The sequence below is a fragment of the Poromitra crassiceps genome, assembly GCF_964638095.1.
Source record: "Poromitra crassiceps genome assembly, chromosome: 1".
Lineage (NCBI taxonomy): Eukaryota > Metazoa > Chordata > Actinopteri > Beryciformes > Melamphaidae > Poromitra > Poromitra crassiceps.
The window spans coordinates 113,114,091-113,131,102 of record NC_139623.1 but is presented as its reverse complement, the minus strand read 5'-3'; the positions used below and the strand labels follow the sequence as shown (position 1 = coordinate 113,131,102).

General features: G+C 44.1%; 1 protein-coding gene across 1 annotated transcript in view; it reads right to left on the bottom strand.

Annotated features, from left to right (window-relative positions):
* Nucleotides 1–17,012, bottom strand: part of LOC310772731 (soluble guanylate cyclase 88E-like) — a gene marked incomplete at both ends in the record, with an annotated part of 41,631 nt that overhangs the window by 11,432 nt on the left and 13,187 nt on the right. The window contains 8 exons of the mRNA XM_083632637.1: nucleotides 377–533; nucleotides 4,257–4,403; nucleotides 6,214–6,360; nucleotides 7,140–7,269; nucleotides 8,042–8,162; nucleotides 8,820–8,933; nucleotides 12,442–12,601; nucleotides 13,685–13,942. Coding sequence (XP_083488763.1) covers nucleotides 377–533; nucleotides 4,257–4,403; nucleotides 6,214–6,360; nucleotides 7,140–7,269; nucleotides 8,042–8,162; nucleotides 8,820–8,933; nucleotides 12,442–12,601; nucleotides 13,685–13,942 — 1,234 coding nt within the window. The remainder of the gene's footprint in view (nucleotides 1–376; nucleotides 534–4,256; nucleotides 4,404–6,213; nucleotides 6,361–7,139; nucleotides 7,270–8,041; nucleotides 8,163–8,819; nucleotides 8,934–12,441; nucleotides 12,602–13,684; nucleotides 13,943–17,012) is intronic.

Sequence of the window (17,012 nt, the reverse complement as noted above, 5' to 3'; positions counted from 1 at the left end):
CTGCGGTGGTGAGTTTATAACCATAACGTTAGCTTGATGCTATACGCGGCTAACTAATAGATTTAGCTATATTTATAGAAATTACCACCAGCCCCACTAATAACGTTACTGTCTTGTGTTGATAATGAATCTAACATTTGAAAAGATTCTGTTCCAGGGTACCCCATCTGATAAGATTTGGTGATGGTTACAGAAAGGGTATGAAGCCCATGACCAAAATAGCCACACATTATTGTGTTATTTATGGATGGAATTATAGTGAAAATAAATGGAAACCCCTCAAGGACCCCTAAGGGTTCCTGGACCTGAATTTGAGAACCACCGCAAAAGCACGATAGAATTTTGCGACTTTGTATTGATGAGTTTATCCGCTCACCGACTCTGATCTGGATGTTGTCTCCGGTGGAGGGGTCTTTGAGGTGGTCGATGGAGCTCAGCATGTCCAGGGCCATGTCGCAGATGTGGTGGGCATGGAAGGTGGTCTTGTTGGGAACACCCGCCACCACCATGTAGGCATCACGGATCGTCTCCACCTGCACACAGGGCAGAGCATAAACATTCCGAACAATGTAGAGAATCCCTTAGAATGTAGTAATATTGAGAAAAACACTTATAAGTTAAAGAGCGTGGCGCAGGTAAATCATACCCCCCCCCCCCCACACACACACACACAATTTATTTTTAAACATGCATGAAATATGGAGAAAAGGTAGCATTATAATGCACATGCAAAAAAAAAAGACCCATCTGTGCAGATAGCCTGTGATGTCACCCGGGCTACTGTACTTACTGTAATAATAATAATATTGTACAGTCAATGTGTACAGCAGAAAACTTTCCAAAACACCAGACGTACGATAATTATCGTATTTGTATGATAACTATCATATTTGTACGATAATTATCATATTTGTACCATAATTTACCTCCAACAATGATCATTTTGACCCTCTGGTACGATAATTCAACACTGCCCAGAATGCTACTGAAACTAGTTGACCCCCGATATGCAATCATTTTTTCAAAATAACGCCTATTTGGAAATATAATTTTGGAGAACCACGACCATCTCAGCTGATATAACCCGGCTCCAGAATGGTCTCAGGTGGATACGTATATCATCGGAGACGGACGGACAGACGGTCGGCGTACGGAGGTAATGATCCGAGGGAACGTTTATTGTTATTGTTTATTAAAAACATAGCAGGTGTTATTGCTCGATTTGTGGGTTTTTATGTGCGCGTGCCAGATGCTTCACAAAAACCAGTCTGAGATGCAGCTGTGTGGGGGGAAAACAAAAGAGAATCCTAATTGCTACACACAAGTCCCACATATTAATGCAAAGTGGTCTCTAACCTGCACCATGCTCTTTAAATGAGCATATTATGAACACTGACTGTTTTCTGACACTAATTCACTCTTATAACCTTCAGCAGCAACACAGTTATTATTGACAAAATGTGATGAATTTCATTCAACAGAAGATTTGCTGAAGTTGGCCTGCACTGCTATATTGCTGAGGCCCCATAGAGTTTGCCAGTTTGGACAGAACTGGCTGACTAGTTTTCCTCTGGGTGACTGTCACTCCAAATACCCATCAACAGTCAGTAATAATGCCACACACAAGTTCACAGTTTTGATTGATGTATTTCCCAGGTGTGTGTAGGTATGTGTGTGTGTGTGTGTGTGTGTGTGTGTGTGTGTGTGTGTGTGTGTGTGTGTGTGTGTGTGTGTGTGTGTGTGTGTGTGTGTGTGTGTGTGTGTGTGTGTGTGTGTGTGTGAGAGAGAGAGAGAGACCCTCCATTCTTCTGCACCATGTCCCTCAGGCAGTGTTGGGCAAATACTTTCAAAATGTAATATACTACATATGACTAGTTACTTTCATTTGAAAGTAATAAGTTACTTTACAATATTACTGTCTGTGTAGTGTAACTCGTTACTTATTACACTACTTTTGCATTACTTTCACCAAAACAACTGCAGTAGTAGAATGACATCGCCGCCCCGGGAACATCCCGAAAAGTTATTTATACCATCTTGAAGTCAGTGTAAACCATCCACAATTCTCAATGTTATCGTTGTTCTAGTGGTTATTTGCATGAAAACAAACAATTTGATTAGGAAATTATTGTATCTTTATTTAAATATGTGCTTTGATTAAAAAAATCATCTCAATTTGTAACTTGTGTTACTTGACAAACTGGTATAATATTACTGAAATCCTATTGTAATAAGTTATATTACTGAGTTACTGCTAAAAGTAATATATTACATGTAAGATATTACTTTTGTAATGAGTTACCCCCAACACTGCCCTCAGGCCAAAACACACCAGAATGTGTTCTCAGTCAACTAGTGTTTCTAAATTTAGACATACCATTCTAATTTAGGCATAACGATTAGAGTGAAATATTGTTTTGCCAGTATATAGTAGTAAGTAGTAAGTATCAGACAGTAGTAAGTATCAGACAGATATCAGCCAGTGATGAAGGTTGCTCCCTGAGAAAAGCTACATAAACACAATCTACCATTGAATAGGTGTGGTGGGTCTCCCTGGCATTAAGAGCTGCTAACCCTGAAATTAATTTGTTAGTCTGGTGTTCAATGGATTTCCACCCTGACGAGAATAAAATCCGTAGGGAAACATTTGAAAAAAGTTGAGTTACAGTAGTCAAATTTAATAAAGACAAAATTTCACAAATATCTGCATCAGCCTTCAAATTCCCATATTGGTCGGACCCTAATAGGCCAGCATGCAATTTAAAAAAAGAGAGAAAAAAGTCAGGAGTCTAGTGCTGCATTATCGAATGTATTTCTCACTATGTTGTAGAGTAGGAAACCAAACTCTAGTTCCAGTGGCTAGTAGCTGCTACACCTCAAAATTCACCAGACAGCTGCCAGATTGACGTGGAAAACCCAGTAGCTGTAGCGGGCGGCCGACAGTGTTAATTTCCCACCCGGATCTCAAACAGGTATCTGCGAGGAACTTTGAATCATACATGAACGCAGCAGTCTGTGCAGCTGTGTGCTGCTGTTTTCAGTCTGTACTGCTGTGTGTTGCTGTTTGCAGTCTGTGCAGCTGTGTGCTGCTGTTTTCAGTCTGTACTGCTGTGTGTTGCTGTTTGTAGTCTGTGCTGCTGTGTGCTGCTGTTTGCAGTCTGTGCTGCTGTGTGCTGCTGTTTTCAGTCTGTGCAGCTGTATGCTGCTGTTTGCAGTCTGTGCAGCTGTGTGCTGCTGTTTTCAGTCTGTGCAGCTGCGTGCTGCTGTTTGCAGTCTGTGCAGCTGTGTGCTGCTGTTTGCAGTCTGTGCTGCTGTGTGCTGCTGTTTTCAGTCTGTGCAGCTGCGTGCTGCTGTTTGCAGTCTGTGCAGCTGTGTGCTGCTGTTTGCAGTCTGTGCTGCTGTGTGCTGCTGTTTTCAGTCTGTGCAGCTGTGTGCTGCTGTTTGCAGTCTGTGCAGCTGTGTGCTGCTGTTTTCAGTCTGTGCAGCTGTGTGCTGCTGTTTGCAGTCTGTGCAGCTGTGTGTTGCTGTTTCCAGTATGTGCTGCTGTTTGTATGCTGCTGTTTGCAGTCTGTGCTGCTGTTTGTAGTGTGTGCTGCTGTTTGCAGTCTGTGCTGCTGTTTGTAGTGTGTGCTGCTGTTTGCAGTCTGTGCTGCTGTTTGTAGTGTGTGCTGCTGTTTGCCATCTGTGCTGCTGTGTGTTGCTGTTTGCAGTCTGTGCTGCTGTTTGTAGTGTGTGCTGCTGTTTGCAGTCTGTGCTGCGGTTTGTAGTGTGTGCTGCTGTTTGCAGTCTGCTGCTGTTTGCAGTCTGTGCTGCTGTGTGTTGCTGTTTGCAGTGTGTGCTGCTGTTTGTAGTGTGTGCTGCTGTTTGCAGTCTGTGCTGCTGTTTGTAGTGTGTGCTGCTGTTTGCAGTCTGTGCTGCTGTTTGCAGTCTGTGCTGCTGTGTGTTGCTGTTTGCAGTGTGTGCTGCTGTTTGCAGTCTGTGCTGCTGTTTGCAGTCTGTGCTGCTGTGTGTTGCTGTTTGTAGTGTGTGCTGCTGTTTGCAGTCTGTGCTGCTGTTTGTAGTGTGTGCTGCTGTTTCCAGTCTGTGCTGCTGTTTGTAGTGTGTGCTGCTGTTTGCAGTCTGTGCTGCTGTTTGTAGTGTGTGCTGCTGTTTCCAGTCTGTGCTGCTGTTTGTAGTGTGTGCTGCTGTTTGCAGTCTGTGCTGCTGTTTGTAGTGTGTGCTGCTGTTTCCAGTCTGTGCTGCTGTGTGGGGCCGACCTTGTAGACATTGTGCTTCTCGCTGAGCGTGTCGAAGACGATGTAGATCTCGTTGAGCATGTCCACCACCTGCATGGGTGTGATGTGGATGCAGATCTCATTAAACTTCACCACATCACTGAACAGGATGGTCACATCTGGGAACACCTGGGACATAGATAGATAGATAGATAGATAGATAGATAGATAGATAGATAGATAGATAGATAGATAGATAGATAGATAGATAGATAGATAGATACATGTGTTGTTTTATTCCTTTCAACAATTTTAAATATTCAGCTGCTGTTTTGCACACCTCAGATGAAAACTATTTCAATACTGTAGCCTTTTAAAAAATACACGACATTTTGTCCAATGGAAATGACAATGTTTTACAATCTCATGTCAGGTATAGCACAGAAGTCATTTGTAACTTTTATACCATTTTCTAAACTATTCTTCAAAAGGACACAAACTTCTGCTTTGATGTGTGTTAGATAAGTCGAATGAAACCCTCGTTTCTCCAAAATGTTAACTTTTCAGGAACTAAGCATTTTAGCTTGATTGCAAAGCATTTTTGACGTTATCCAATGGGTTTTGGAAGGGTTTCATAAGCCCAAAAAGAGAAGAGAATTTTCTCAACCCATAGAAGAGCATGTTAACCTTCAACCAATCCAACTGAAGTAAAAAAAAAAACCTGAACATCACCCAAACTGGAGTTATGTTGACTGTCCTTCAACCAAGCACCAGGGTTCAAGCTCCTGTGTCAATATGCATCTGCTCTGCTGAAGTGCCCATGAGCAAGACATTGAATCCCTATCTGCAAAAGCTACAAAACGGCCTGGAGTACCAAGCTATATTGTTGCCAAAGGAACAGAAAAGTGTTGCCAGGTTGTCGCTGACAGTTCATCATTACAATTGGGTGCACCAACTAAAACTGTCATAGCTTTCCATTTGTTGGCAAATAATGATTCAATTAATGATGCAATTCATTGCAATAATTCATCAAGTAAATAATAACGGAAATATAAATACCTTTATACCTTCCCTTCACTTTGATTGGTTTGCGCTTCACTGCATCATCAGAGTGTGGAAATAAGTTGATACAGCTAAACTTGGTTGAAGTTTGTAGCTGCGCTGCCAGACATACCTGTACATTTCCGCACTGTCATTTGTGTCACCGGCTTCCATGGAAAATGAATGACTAAGTTCCTGATGCTTTGTAGCCTGTAATGTGAATGTAGCACACTGTACGTGAGGCTGCTCTTCTGTTGCTGACCTCTGGGGGCAATAGAAATTAGAATTTCCTACGGGGATCAATCAGTGTGTGAGTTTCTCCACACTGCCTGTTAGTTTGCCTAACCATCTGAAATAGGGCTGTGCAATAAAATCGATACGGCAATATATCACAATACTTTTTTCCGCAATACTGTATCGATATTTCAGAAAAGTATCGTGATATATCGCCATATCGATTTTTTTGCACATCTGTGTGTTCAGTGACGCAATAAGAATACTTTTTATTTCAGTGCGTTCAGTAAGACACTCAACACTCAGTAGTTTTGACTAAATTTGTCCACTAAGTTATCAATATAAAGTGATGTACATAATTTTACACTACCTGGGTGGTACACAGTGTGTTGTATTTTTAGCTCTATTGAAAAATTTTCAGTAAATTATGTACAGTATTGCAGTATTGTATCGCAATGTATCGTGATACAATCATATCGTGACCCATGTATCGTGATACGTATCGTATCGTGAGGTCCTTGCCAAGGTAAGGTAATGTAACCTGTCGGTTGCTGGCAAAGCTTTAAAATACGTGGAGGAGGCGTCCGGATCTTCCATATTTCTATGACAGCTGAAACGCTAGTTGTAACTTTCTGCAAGCAGTTCGGCTCCGCCCACAAATGACGTAATGGCTGTTTATAAAGATAAAAAGGGTATATACAGTAGCAGGCCAGGCTCTGTGTACCTGGCAGGTCTCCAGGGCGGTGATGCCCTTCCTGAGGCGGTCCGCCACAGCTTTAGGGATCATGGCGTACAGCAGGGAGTCTCCTCTCTTCTTCTCCTCATCCAGCTTCTTGATGATTTCCTGCAGCTGAGCGTATTTTTGTTGCTCCTGGAGAATCACAGTTATGACAACTGAGGACGTTATACAATACAATGGAATAGAATAAAAACTGGCATCACTGCGTTTCACCCAGACAGTCTCAACTGTCTCAAAGCTCCAAAATCCTTCTTCACCCTCTCTAATCCCCTTAATCCACATCTCCCCTTCAGGACTGAGGTGGATTTAATGGTGAAGTCACCACGGGAACACATCTTCACCTGGTCAGGATGTTATATCTTTCACTGTGTGCACTCAGTGTGTCATGAGCCTGGTCAGGATCTTATATCTTTCACTGTGTGCACTCAGTGTGTCATGAGCCTGGTCAGGATCTTATATCTTTCACTGTGTGTACTCAGTGTGTCATGAGCCTGGTCAGGATCTTATATCTTTCACTGTGTGCACTCAGTGTGTCATGAGCCTGGTCAGGATCTTATATATTTCACTGTGTGCACTCAGTGTGTCATGAGCCTGGTCAGGATCTTATATATTTCACTGTGTGTACTCAGTGTGTCATGAGCCTGGTCAGGATCTTATATATTTCACTGTGTGTACTCAGTGTGTCATGAGCCTGGTCAGGATCTTATATCTTCCTATACATTTCACTCAGGTCCTTCTGATTTGTGTGTGTGTTGAATATATTGGAAAGCAGTATTTTTGTCTTCTGACTGATGTGACCGCTACGCAACTTCCTTGTATGTAATCTGATTACTTACACTAAGTCAACTTCCTTGTAATCTGATTACCTACTGTGGCAACAAAAGTGATTCTGATTGTGATAAAAGCTTGACCTGATCGAGGGCCAGCTGCAGCTCAGCTGACTGCTGCGTCCCGGCCAAGATCAGCTCTCTGCTGGAGTCATGCAGGTTCAGGTCGTTCACATACACACCCATCTTAATCATGTCCTCCACCGTCTCTATACTGCAAGAAGACAGGAAGACGACAAAACATACTAATATGAATGAAAAGCAAGAGGATGGATTTTCTCAAATTGGCAAACTCCAAACTGCAATGTTTGAACTGTCCCAAAATGATACAATTGCCCTTTGGGGGAAAAACAATCCCCACTTTCACAAAATGAATAATAGCACAACATTTAATATTGAATAAATTCTCAAGAGACCGATGAATGCCAGGAAACTGAAAACATTTTGTCTACCATGGGCCTGCCATATAAAACTATTTTTGTCAGGTACTGTAAGTCCTAGCTGTTTGTACAAGACTAAATTCTACTGACTAGCCTACTGATAACATTTTGCCTTTTTAGCACAATCTATCATACCATACACCTATTTGACAATTTATACGCCAAAAAATGTCAAAAATGTATTAAATTGTATTTTTATATAAAAATCGCATTGCTTTTACTTTACTTACTACATTGTGTACCAGGAGGCTTAAATAGAAATTCCAACCAATAAAACCATCCTGATTGATCCTGCCTCTCCACCCACCCCATCAAATAAAACTTGTTCTCTCCCCAACTGATCTCTCATTGGTCTACACTTTTGAATGATACCTTCCTGTGTTATGTCCCGCCCCAATCTTCTAGCAGGAAAAAACATCACATCTCTTTCATTAACTTTCCCCAAATGGATGTGTAGCATTATGGAAATTAATTATTTAATTGGAATTCACTTGTGCCCTGAGTCAAGCCCTTCAAACTGTGTGCAGCCACGGGCTGCAGTCTTACATGGGCGTCCCGAGGAAGATGAGCGAGTCCCACTGGGGGACGTATTTCATCTGGCCCTTCAGGTGGAGAGGCTTCTTAGGAGGCTCCCTCATGTCCTCGAAGATGGTCTCACTGCACTTCCCTGACAAGAGCCGTGAAGGACAGATTAGCAAGACCGTGACGGCTCCCGGACACTCTAATGAGAGTGGAAATTGACTTCATCTTTTCAGCTTTACAATGTTAATTATGAAATGTTGTTGGAAGGTGGTGCAGGCGTGGTGCCAAAGATGGATATTGGCAAGAGTGAGAAGAGTCAAAAAGCTCCTGATCTGTCTCTGTTCAGCAGCAGCCACACTGGACTGATCCATCAGGAAGCCAACAGAATTATTGACAGATAGATTTCTGTTTGTTTTGGAATGTCAACAGGGCGGTGAGGCAGCAGAACAGGGAGGCTTTGCTCATAGCGGGGCACATCAAAAGAAAGATTCTACACAGTATAAATTGTCTCCGTTTTATATTTGTTGTAGTCGTACTTTCTCCAAAATTTAGCAATGCCTCTGATTGGTTCAATGAACGGTGACAAATCTGTCTGTCCAGAAAAAGTTCAGCTGAGTTGAACTTTCAGTCTGTCACGTTTGGAAATTTGAACATACCCTCTCAAACAGTAGCCCTTTTGCACAGAATGAGACAGAAGAGGTGTAGGACAAACTGATAAAGTGCACTTAAGACATATGCACAAGTTTTGATGCAGTGCCAGTCTGGCAGAGAAAATGCAAGTGAGAGTGAAACGTGTTCTGACCTGTGACCGTCTGGAAGGCCAGCAGCTCGATGTCCTCCCCTCCGGAGTTGACGGAGCCGTTGTACCAGGTGAGAGAGCTGCTGTACTCCTGGTCCGAGCCCTTCATCTCTTCCACTGACTTGGCCTCTGATGGAGAGAGCAGACCAGACACACTGAATGATGCTATGCCCCTCATCTCCTCCACTGACTTGGCCTCTGATGGAGAGAGCAGTGCAGTGCAGACACACTGAATGATGCTATGCCCCTCATCTCCTCCACTGACTTGGCCTCTGATGGAGAGAGCAGTGCAGACACACTGAATGATGCTATGCCCTTCATCTTCTCTACTGACTTGGCCTCTGATGGAGAGAGCAGTGCAGACACACTGAATGATGCTATGCCCTTCATCTTCTCTACTGACTTGGCCTCTGATGGAGAGAGCAGTGCAGACACACTGAATGATGCTATGCCCTTCATCTTCTCTACTGACTTGGCCTCTGATGGAGAGAGCAGTGCAGACACACTGAATGATGCTATGTCCTTCATCTTCTCTACTGACTTGGCCTCTGATGGAGAGAGCAGTGCAGACACACTGAATGATGCTATGTCCTTCATCTTCTCTACTGACTTGGCCTCTGATGGAGAGAGCAGTGCAGACACACTGAATGATGCTATGCCCTTCATCTTCTCTACTGACTTGGCCTCTGATGGAGAGAGCAGTGCAGACACTGTACTCCTGGGGCAAGCCCTTCATCTCCTCCACTAACAGCGTCTGATGGAGAGAGCAGGGCACACTGAATGATGCTATTTAATGCCTATTTAACTTGGACTGTAAATTCATATTTAATGCTTAACAGACATCCTATTCGTGTATATATTGGAATGCACTTGCAATGTTGTGATTTTGTCTTTTAGATATTTTCCTTTTCTCTCTGAATATTGATATGACCGCTACGCTGCATACTTTCACTAAACTAAAGGCTCATTAATACTCCACTTTCATGCGTCTTTCACGTTCACGTATCATGTTAAGCAATACATCCACCAGTGGGCAGTAGAGAGTCAAATGTGTGAGAGTGTGTATGGTTCTTGCTGCGTTTCATGCATATCCTTAAGCTTTCAGAGGAAGGACAGAAATACGCACAAAATGAACACAGAGTATGGACAGAAGGCTCTGTCCATCTCCGTCTTTAATGTAGAGTATAATTGGGGCTTAATACAAATTCCTTGTATGTTTTGCATTATCCTTTAATAGTTTGCTCAACCATTTGGTAGAGCCATTTTAAGTCACTATTTCTTATTGAAAAATGTGGTGAACTTAATTCATCCTTATTGAGCCATCTCTACCACTCCGTTGAGGTATGCTATGCTCCACTAGAGCAGGGGTTCCCAACCTTTTTTGTGCCCCGGACCGGTAGATAGATGGAAAAAAAAGTCACGGACCGGTTGTCAATTTTAATAATTTGAAAAAAAAAGAAACTTTTTTTTGTTTTTGTTTATGTAATAAACTATGTAATAAACATAGGCTATAATATTATAGGCTGTGTGGTAGTTGAAACATAACTACCAAGCATGAAACAGAGCTACAGTAAAAGCAGATAGTGCAGAAGAAGAAGCACCAGGTGATCCATCATATAAACATATTGACAGAAGCGGAACCTTGATGATGCGACAGGACACAAAATAACAGGTCAATCAGAAGGCTGGATACCATTGATTCTACCGGAGCTAAGTTCAACTTGATAGCTAAGTGCTAACGCTAGCTCACTTCCTCAGTGAGGCATTGCTTCAGCGTTGCTTTGTTGTTTGCAGTGTTGGCAAATATATGGTGAGTTTCCACCCCATTTGGTGCTCCAGGGCAACTGTAGTGCAGTTTTTTTTACATTGCAGGGAGGGAAGGTCTGAGCAGGTTTTGACAGTATATTATGCTGCCAACTAAAGCTTCTCAAGCCGGCTGTGAGCCGCCAACTAAAGCTTTGAGAGCCGCCAGCGTCTCCCGAGCCGCCAGCGTCTCCCGAGCCGCGCATAGAGGATCTAGGTATTAGGTACTTTTACCATCACAAGTGCTATCTCAACCGTTTGGTAGAGGTCTATATTTAAAAAAAAAACTGGGGGGTCTGTAATTTCTTTTTATGCCTCCGTCGGCGATAGCCTGGCCGGAGGCATTATGGATCCGGGTTGTCCGTCCATCCGTATGTCCGTCTGTCCGTATGTCCGTCCGTCTGTCCGTCCGTCCGATGATCGTTAACGCGATATCTGAGGAACGCCTTGACGGAATTTCATCAAATTTGCCTTAAATTTAGATTTGCAAACACTGCAACTTAGATTTTGGTGGTCAAAGGTCAAAGGTCAAGGTCACTGTGACCTCACACACCCAATTGCCAAGCTCTGTAACGGAACACCTCAGGAGTGCCTTGACAGAATTTCTTCCAATTTGCCTCAAATGGCGATTTGGACTCAAGAATGAACTAATGGCGGAGGCATAAATCTGCGGTGCGGTCGTTCTAGTTTATTCTTGTATTAGTGTCCTAATAACATAGTAAATACAAGACATTGCTACATTGGGGGGGGGGGGGGGGGGTGATTCCATCCTAGGTGCGCTCCCCCACTTCTCAGATAGCACTACACCACCCTTGTTCTCATTCGTAAAACCTGGTTTATCGGATACCCCTAACGATATCTAGATCAGAAATAGCTGGATTACACTCAAATACTTGGCATTAAAATGTAGCTTCCCATGCTTATTGTCAAAATTTTACAGTAAACCGTTTGCCTCACCCTTCAGTTTTTGACAAGGATGTTACTTTCTAAGCTGCCTTTCCATAAACATAAACACTTTTGAAACACATTGCAGTTATCTTTGTTGTTGCTGTGGACAAAGTCACCGTTCAGCGAATAATGTCTGCATTACCACCTGGACGTTATGCATTTTTGCTCTATCTGGATACAACCACCCAGGATGGAAATGGGTGAGTAAATTGATGGGCATATTGTGTTCTCATCCATTTGAAATGGACCTTATTTCAGACATTATGCATATGAAATTCAAAAACGCATTAAAATGGATAGGAATGATTGGAAGAGGCTGGTCAGCCAAAATAAAAGGTTGGCATTGTACATTTGTGCAATCCACGGATATGTACTGTAGTGCAGACTATCACGTTTCTGAACCAAAAATCTGTTGCATATCACATTTCTAGATAGGTGTACAGTATATCAACGTTTACACGTCATAGACTCTGCTATTGAAATCACTGGTCAGTAAGGGTGTTGTGGCTGCAGGGTGAATGGAGGGCATAAAAACTTGCCTTTCACACTGGAGGGCAGTGTTCAAATCCCAGTCATGGTCACAGAGTTTCTAAAGTCTACATTTCAAGTGTGAGTCAAATTTAATGTTTTTGTTATTTACTGTAAGCTAAACCTCAACCATAATCCTAACCATAACCAAGTTGTTTTACTTGTGCCTAAAACATTCACGGTTAACATTAGAAAGGCAGTGAGGTTTTCAAATTCACCATCGTTTTGTTAAAATTTATGTTGAGATTGGTTTACAGAAAAATAAAATGCACACGTTTTGTTTAAAATTTTACGTTGAGATTGTACATAGCTACGTACATGTAGTATCTGTGGAGTGGTACTGTACCTCTCTCTTCTTCTCTCTGGTTTTTCTTCTCTGGGGTTTGGTCACTCTCCTCCTTCTCCTCCGGCTCCTCCTTGCTCAATTTGGGGATGTTGACCTTCTGCTTACTCTCCACCACGGCTTTGGACAGCAGCTCAAACACATTGTTCAGATGGGTGTAGATCTGAGGAGAGCAAGCACAGAGATGTCTTTGGTGTTGAGCAGTGATGACAAGTCAGTAGCTGTGCTTCCTTTTATTCCAATTCCACTAATAATCAAAATCATAGCCCAATCTGAATAAGCTGGTGGTTTGAAAGCAGTGGTAAAACCCTTTCATAATCCATTCAATTTAGCCATGTAAACTCTCATTACCATCACTTTCCTTCGTTGGAATACAGTATATCTGCTCTCTCTGTGCATGCTCGCCCATAGTAAGTGACATCCATGATTAAGTTTACTTTTTTCTTATAATGTTTTTATTAGAGTAGTCAGATCATATACAGGTAACATCCTGTAACAACTTTTTTCTGGGAGAATCTGAATAATTGTGAATGCATCGCAAAGAAAAACCTCTGTTACTGACACTTTTGGAGTCATGGTCGTGAGTGACCACAAAACATTTAATTGGAGCAAAAACAAAAACCAAAAAACTAGGTCGAAGCGATTCAGTAGGTCACTGGTTCGCTTGGTTCCAGCCTTAAAACTCGTTATATAAGGATTTTTCAAAATGTCTATGGAGAAAATGAATGGAGAATTCTCTTCGGGGGCTGGAGAGGTCACATGACTCTTGAGCTCTATGCCAGAAGTGGTTGGGTTGAGGCACGGGGACACTGAGGTTCAGGTGAGAGCAAGTTTACGGTCAAGTCTGTCAGAAGCCATGGTTTGGGATGGATCTTTCAGACTTGCTGTTTCGGAATGATGAGCCATCGGAACAATGGCATGATGGCACCGAATGAAGTCCACCTTTAGAAAACGTAAGCCCATGCTAGTGTGCTGGATTCTGTATTTGCATGTCTGAAATTTTATTCTGATTACATACTGTGGAACATGTGAACAGCATGCAATCCTTTTACTTGTGGAGGAATCTTCAATCAGAATGATTTCACATATGGCTCATGTAACCACAGCTAGTTAGTCTACAAGTCAGTGATCAAGCAAAAAGAGCAAATGGACAAATTCCCAAACAAGCTGATAACCCAGACTCACGTTGTCCCAGCTGAACTCTAGCATGGGCCGGACCAGCATGAAGCTAATAACACAGACTCACGTTGTCCCAGCTGAACTCCAGCATGGGCCGGACCAGCGTGAACTCCTCGTTGACCTTCTTGCCCTGCAGGTCGGAGAACACCTCCTTGAGGCCATCTCCGATGCGGTACATGGTCATGTCACGGCGGAAGATGACACTGAAGGGGAACATGTCGAAGAAGATACCTCTCTTCATGGGCAACTTCTCGTAGCCCGGCGCCGTCTTCTGCTGCGGCATGCGATGCTTGAAGGCCGCATTGTCGAAGTTCATCTTGTAGACCTGGATGGGCATTTTATTAAAAATAAAATGTGTTTTCCTTAATTCAGTTTAAGGTTTACAGTATACCAGTGATTCTCAACCTTTTTCCATACTGTATCATGGACCCTAATTTAGTGCACATTAGGGCACATACCCCCATTTGATGTGATTTTGTGTCTTAGACCAAAATCTGAAAAAAATATTTTTGTCAGGTATGATGTTGTCTAGAAGTGCATATTGTAGAAAACAGTGAAATTATGATCAAAACAGTAATTATTCTACAATCTAAACTAAATAAAGGTTAAGTTTAACAATTAATCAATTTGCTGGTGGTCCCCACCCCCATGTTGAGAACCATTGCTTTGCACGATCATTTATAGGCTCATAGGCTATAGGCTCATAGCTATAGGCTCTATCCGCTGCTAGCCATGTGTTTTACTGGTCTCATGGTGCATGGTGTTCTCCCTGATTCCATCCTGTCTGTTTTGCTGGTTCCTGTTCTTAAAACTCATTGAGTGCCAAGGACGTCGATCGACGTCAAAGTAAATAGTGACGTAGAGTGCCAAGGACGTCGATCGACGTCAAATGCGTTTTTTGACGGTGGGACGAGGATCAAAGCCTCAGGCATCTCTTGTACAAATATGGGAGCTATTGAAGGTGTATAACCTATTTTACGGACTCATTAGGTGGCGACAGTGCTCTCCAGATTAGAGAAAGGTCCCGAAAACAGCTGGAAAAAGCAGTGATCAAAGAGAAACCGATGCATGCTGCAGCCAGAGCCATATAGATTGCTCTGTCTGCAGCTGACGTTGGCTGCAACAGCAGTCAATCCGCTCCCATAACTGAGCCCCCCCTCTGCCTCTGTCTGTCTGTCTGCATAGTTTATCCACATGATTAGTCGCCAGAAAGGCAGCACCCGACGCCGAAGGGCCAAACCTTTCCCTGCAGTCCGGTGTGGCATTTCCGTGTGCGCTGGGAACAAAAACGGAGCGCTCCGAAAATAGAGTGGGTGCGTGTTGGCTGTGTGTAGTGTGGGGAGGAGTTTGCAGCTGAGGGGGAGAGGGGGGTGGGGCACGCAGGGCATCACACAACTACACCACGTCACTACATCAGAAAATATTATCTTCAGACTCAGTGAATGTGCTTGAAATGCTTCATTTCACAAAAGGCGGAATATCTCAGCTAATAATTTGAAACGCCTGTATTTGCTCAAAACGACCTATCTTCTCCGGCTCATAACTAAAGAACGGAAAATGGTATCAATAAACTTTTTTTTGCTGATGATACAATAGAGCCAGCTTGTTCTTTGTGCGTGTTCGGTGTTTACATAGTAATATCACACAATATTCTGTGGGCCTCGAGAAATCACTGAAAACGCTCTGAAAACTCTGGCACTGGGAGCGTCCGTTCTCCAAAAGTGGCTGGCACTCAATGAGTTAAAGAGAAGGCTGGCAAATTAAACAGCATGGACAATTATAGGCCTATTGCCCTTGTCAGTATCCTGTCAAAGGTGCTAGAAAGAATCCTCTTAACTATCCACCTTATTTTTGGCGGCCATTTTTGCCTGATCTGCATGATGGGTCAAGTCAAGTCAAGTCAAGTTTATTTATATAGCCCTAATTCACAAGCATGTCTCAGAGGGCTTCACAGAAAGTATGTCTAGCTGATTCTAGCTAACACACAGTAACAAGAATATACAGAATAAAGATAACATTTGAACATTTGAAGAAAGCAGGAGAGTGGAGGAGGGAGGGAGAGGGAGGAGGGAGGAGAGGGGGGAGGTGGGGAGAAAATAGGAAATGTGGAGGAGGGAGGAGAGAACAGAGGAGGAGAGATGAGGGTGCCGGGGAGGGAGAGCCAGGGTAGGGGTAGGGTCTAGGGTTGGGGGAGGGGAGGGAGTAGGATACGGGCCCGGATTAGGGCGAGGGTGGGGAGAAATGGGAAATGTGGAGGAGGAGAGAACAGAGAAGGAGAGGGTGCAGGCGAGGGAGAGCAGGGGGAATGTGAGAGGGAGGAGAGGGCAGAGAGGAGGAGAGAACAGAGAAGGAGAGGTGGGAGGGCGCAGGGGAAGGAGAGCAGTGGGAATGTGAGAGAGGGGAGAGGACAGAGAGGAGGAGAGAACAGAGAAGGAGAGGTGGAAGGGTACAGGGGAGGTAGAGTAGAGGTAGGGTCTAGGGTGGAGGGAGGGAGTAGGATACGGGCCCAGATTTGGGCGAGGGTGGGGAGAAAATGGGAAATGTGGAGGAGGAGAGAACAGAGAAGGAGAGGTGGGAGGGTGCAGGGGAAGGAGAGCAGGGGGAATGTGAGAGAGGGGGGAGGACAGAGAGTAGAGGTAGGGTCTAGGGTGGAGGGAGGGAGTAGGATACGGGCCCGGATTAGGGCGAGGGTGGGGGGAAAATGGGAAATGTGGAGGAGGAGAGAACAGAGAAGGAGAGGTGGGAGGGTGCAGGGGAAGGAGAGCAGGGGGAATGTGAGAGAGGGGGGAGGACAGAGAGGCAGAGAAGGAGAGGTGGGAGGGTGCAGGGGAAGGAGAGCAGGGGGAATGTGAGAGAAGGGAGAGCAGGAAGTGGCAGGGATTCAGGAAAATAGGGGAGAAGAGGAGAAGGAGCAGAGGGGGGGAGAATGAGGAGAGAGCAGGAGAAGGGAGGGGGGGGCGGTGGGATGTGGGGGAGGAAAGAGCATGGAAAGAGAGGAGAACAAGAAGGGGGAAGAAGGGAAGAAGCGGGGGAAGGGGGAAAGAGAGGGGGGGGGGAGAAGATCAGACAACTGACTACTCTAAGCATTAACCAGAGCTAACTGGGACATAGTATCTAGCTAATCTACAGCCTAATCTGGCCTATCCTACCCTGCTCTAGTCTGATTTTAGCCTGAACACTAACAGGTCAGCCTTAGGCTGTAGCTAATCTATCGCCTACCTAAGCTGTTCTAAACCAACCGGCAGCCCTCGACCAGTGATGAAGAGCACCGATGCCCCCCGACCCGGCCCCCGCCCACATAAGGCGTGGGAGGGAAGGCCAGGCCGGGACACAGCGGCACCCCCTCACCCCCAGTGAACGCAAGAAAACCTTTCCACCATATGGATCGCCGCATG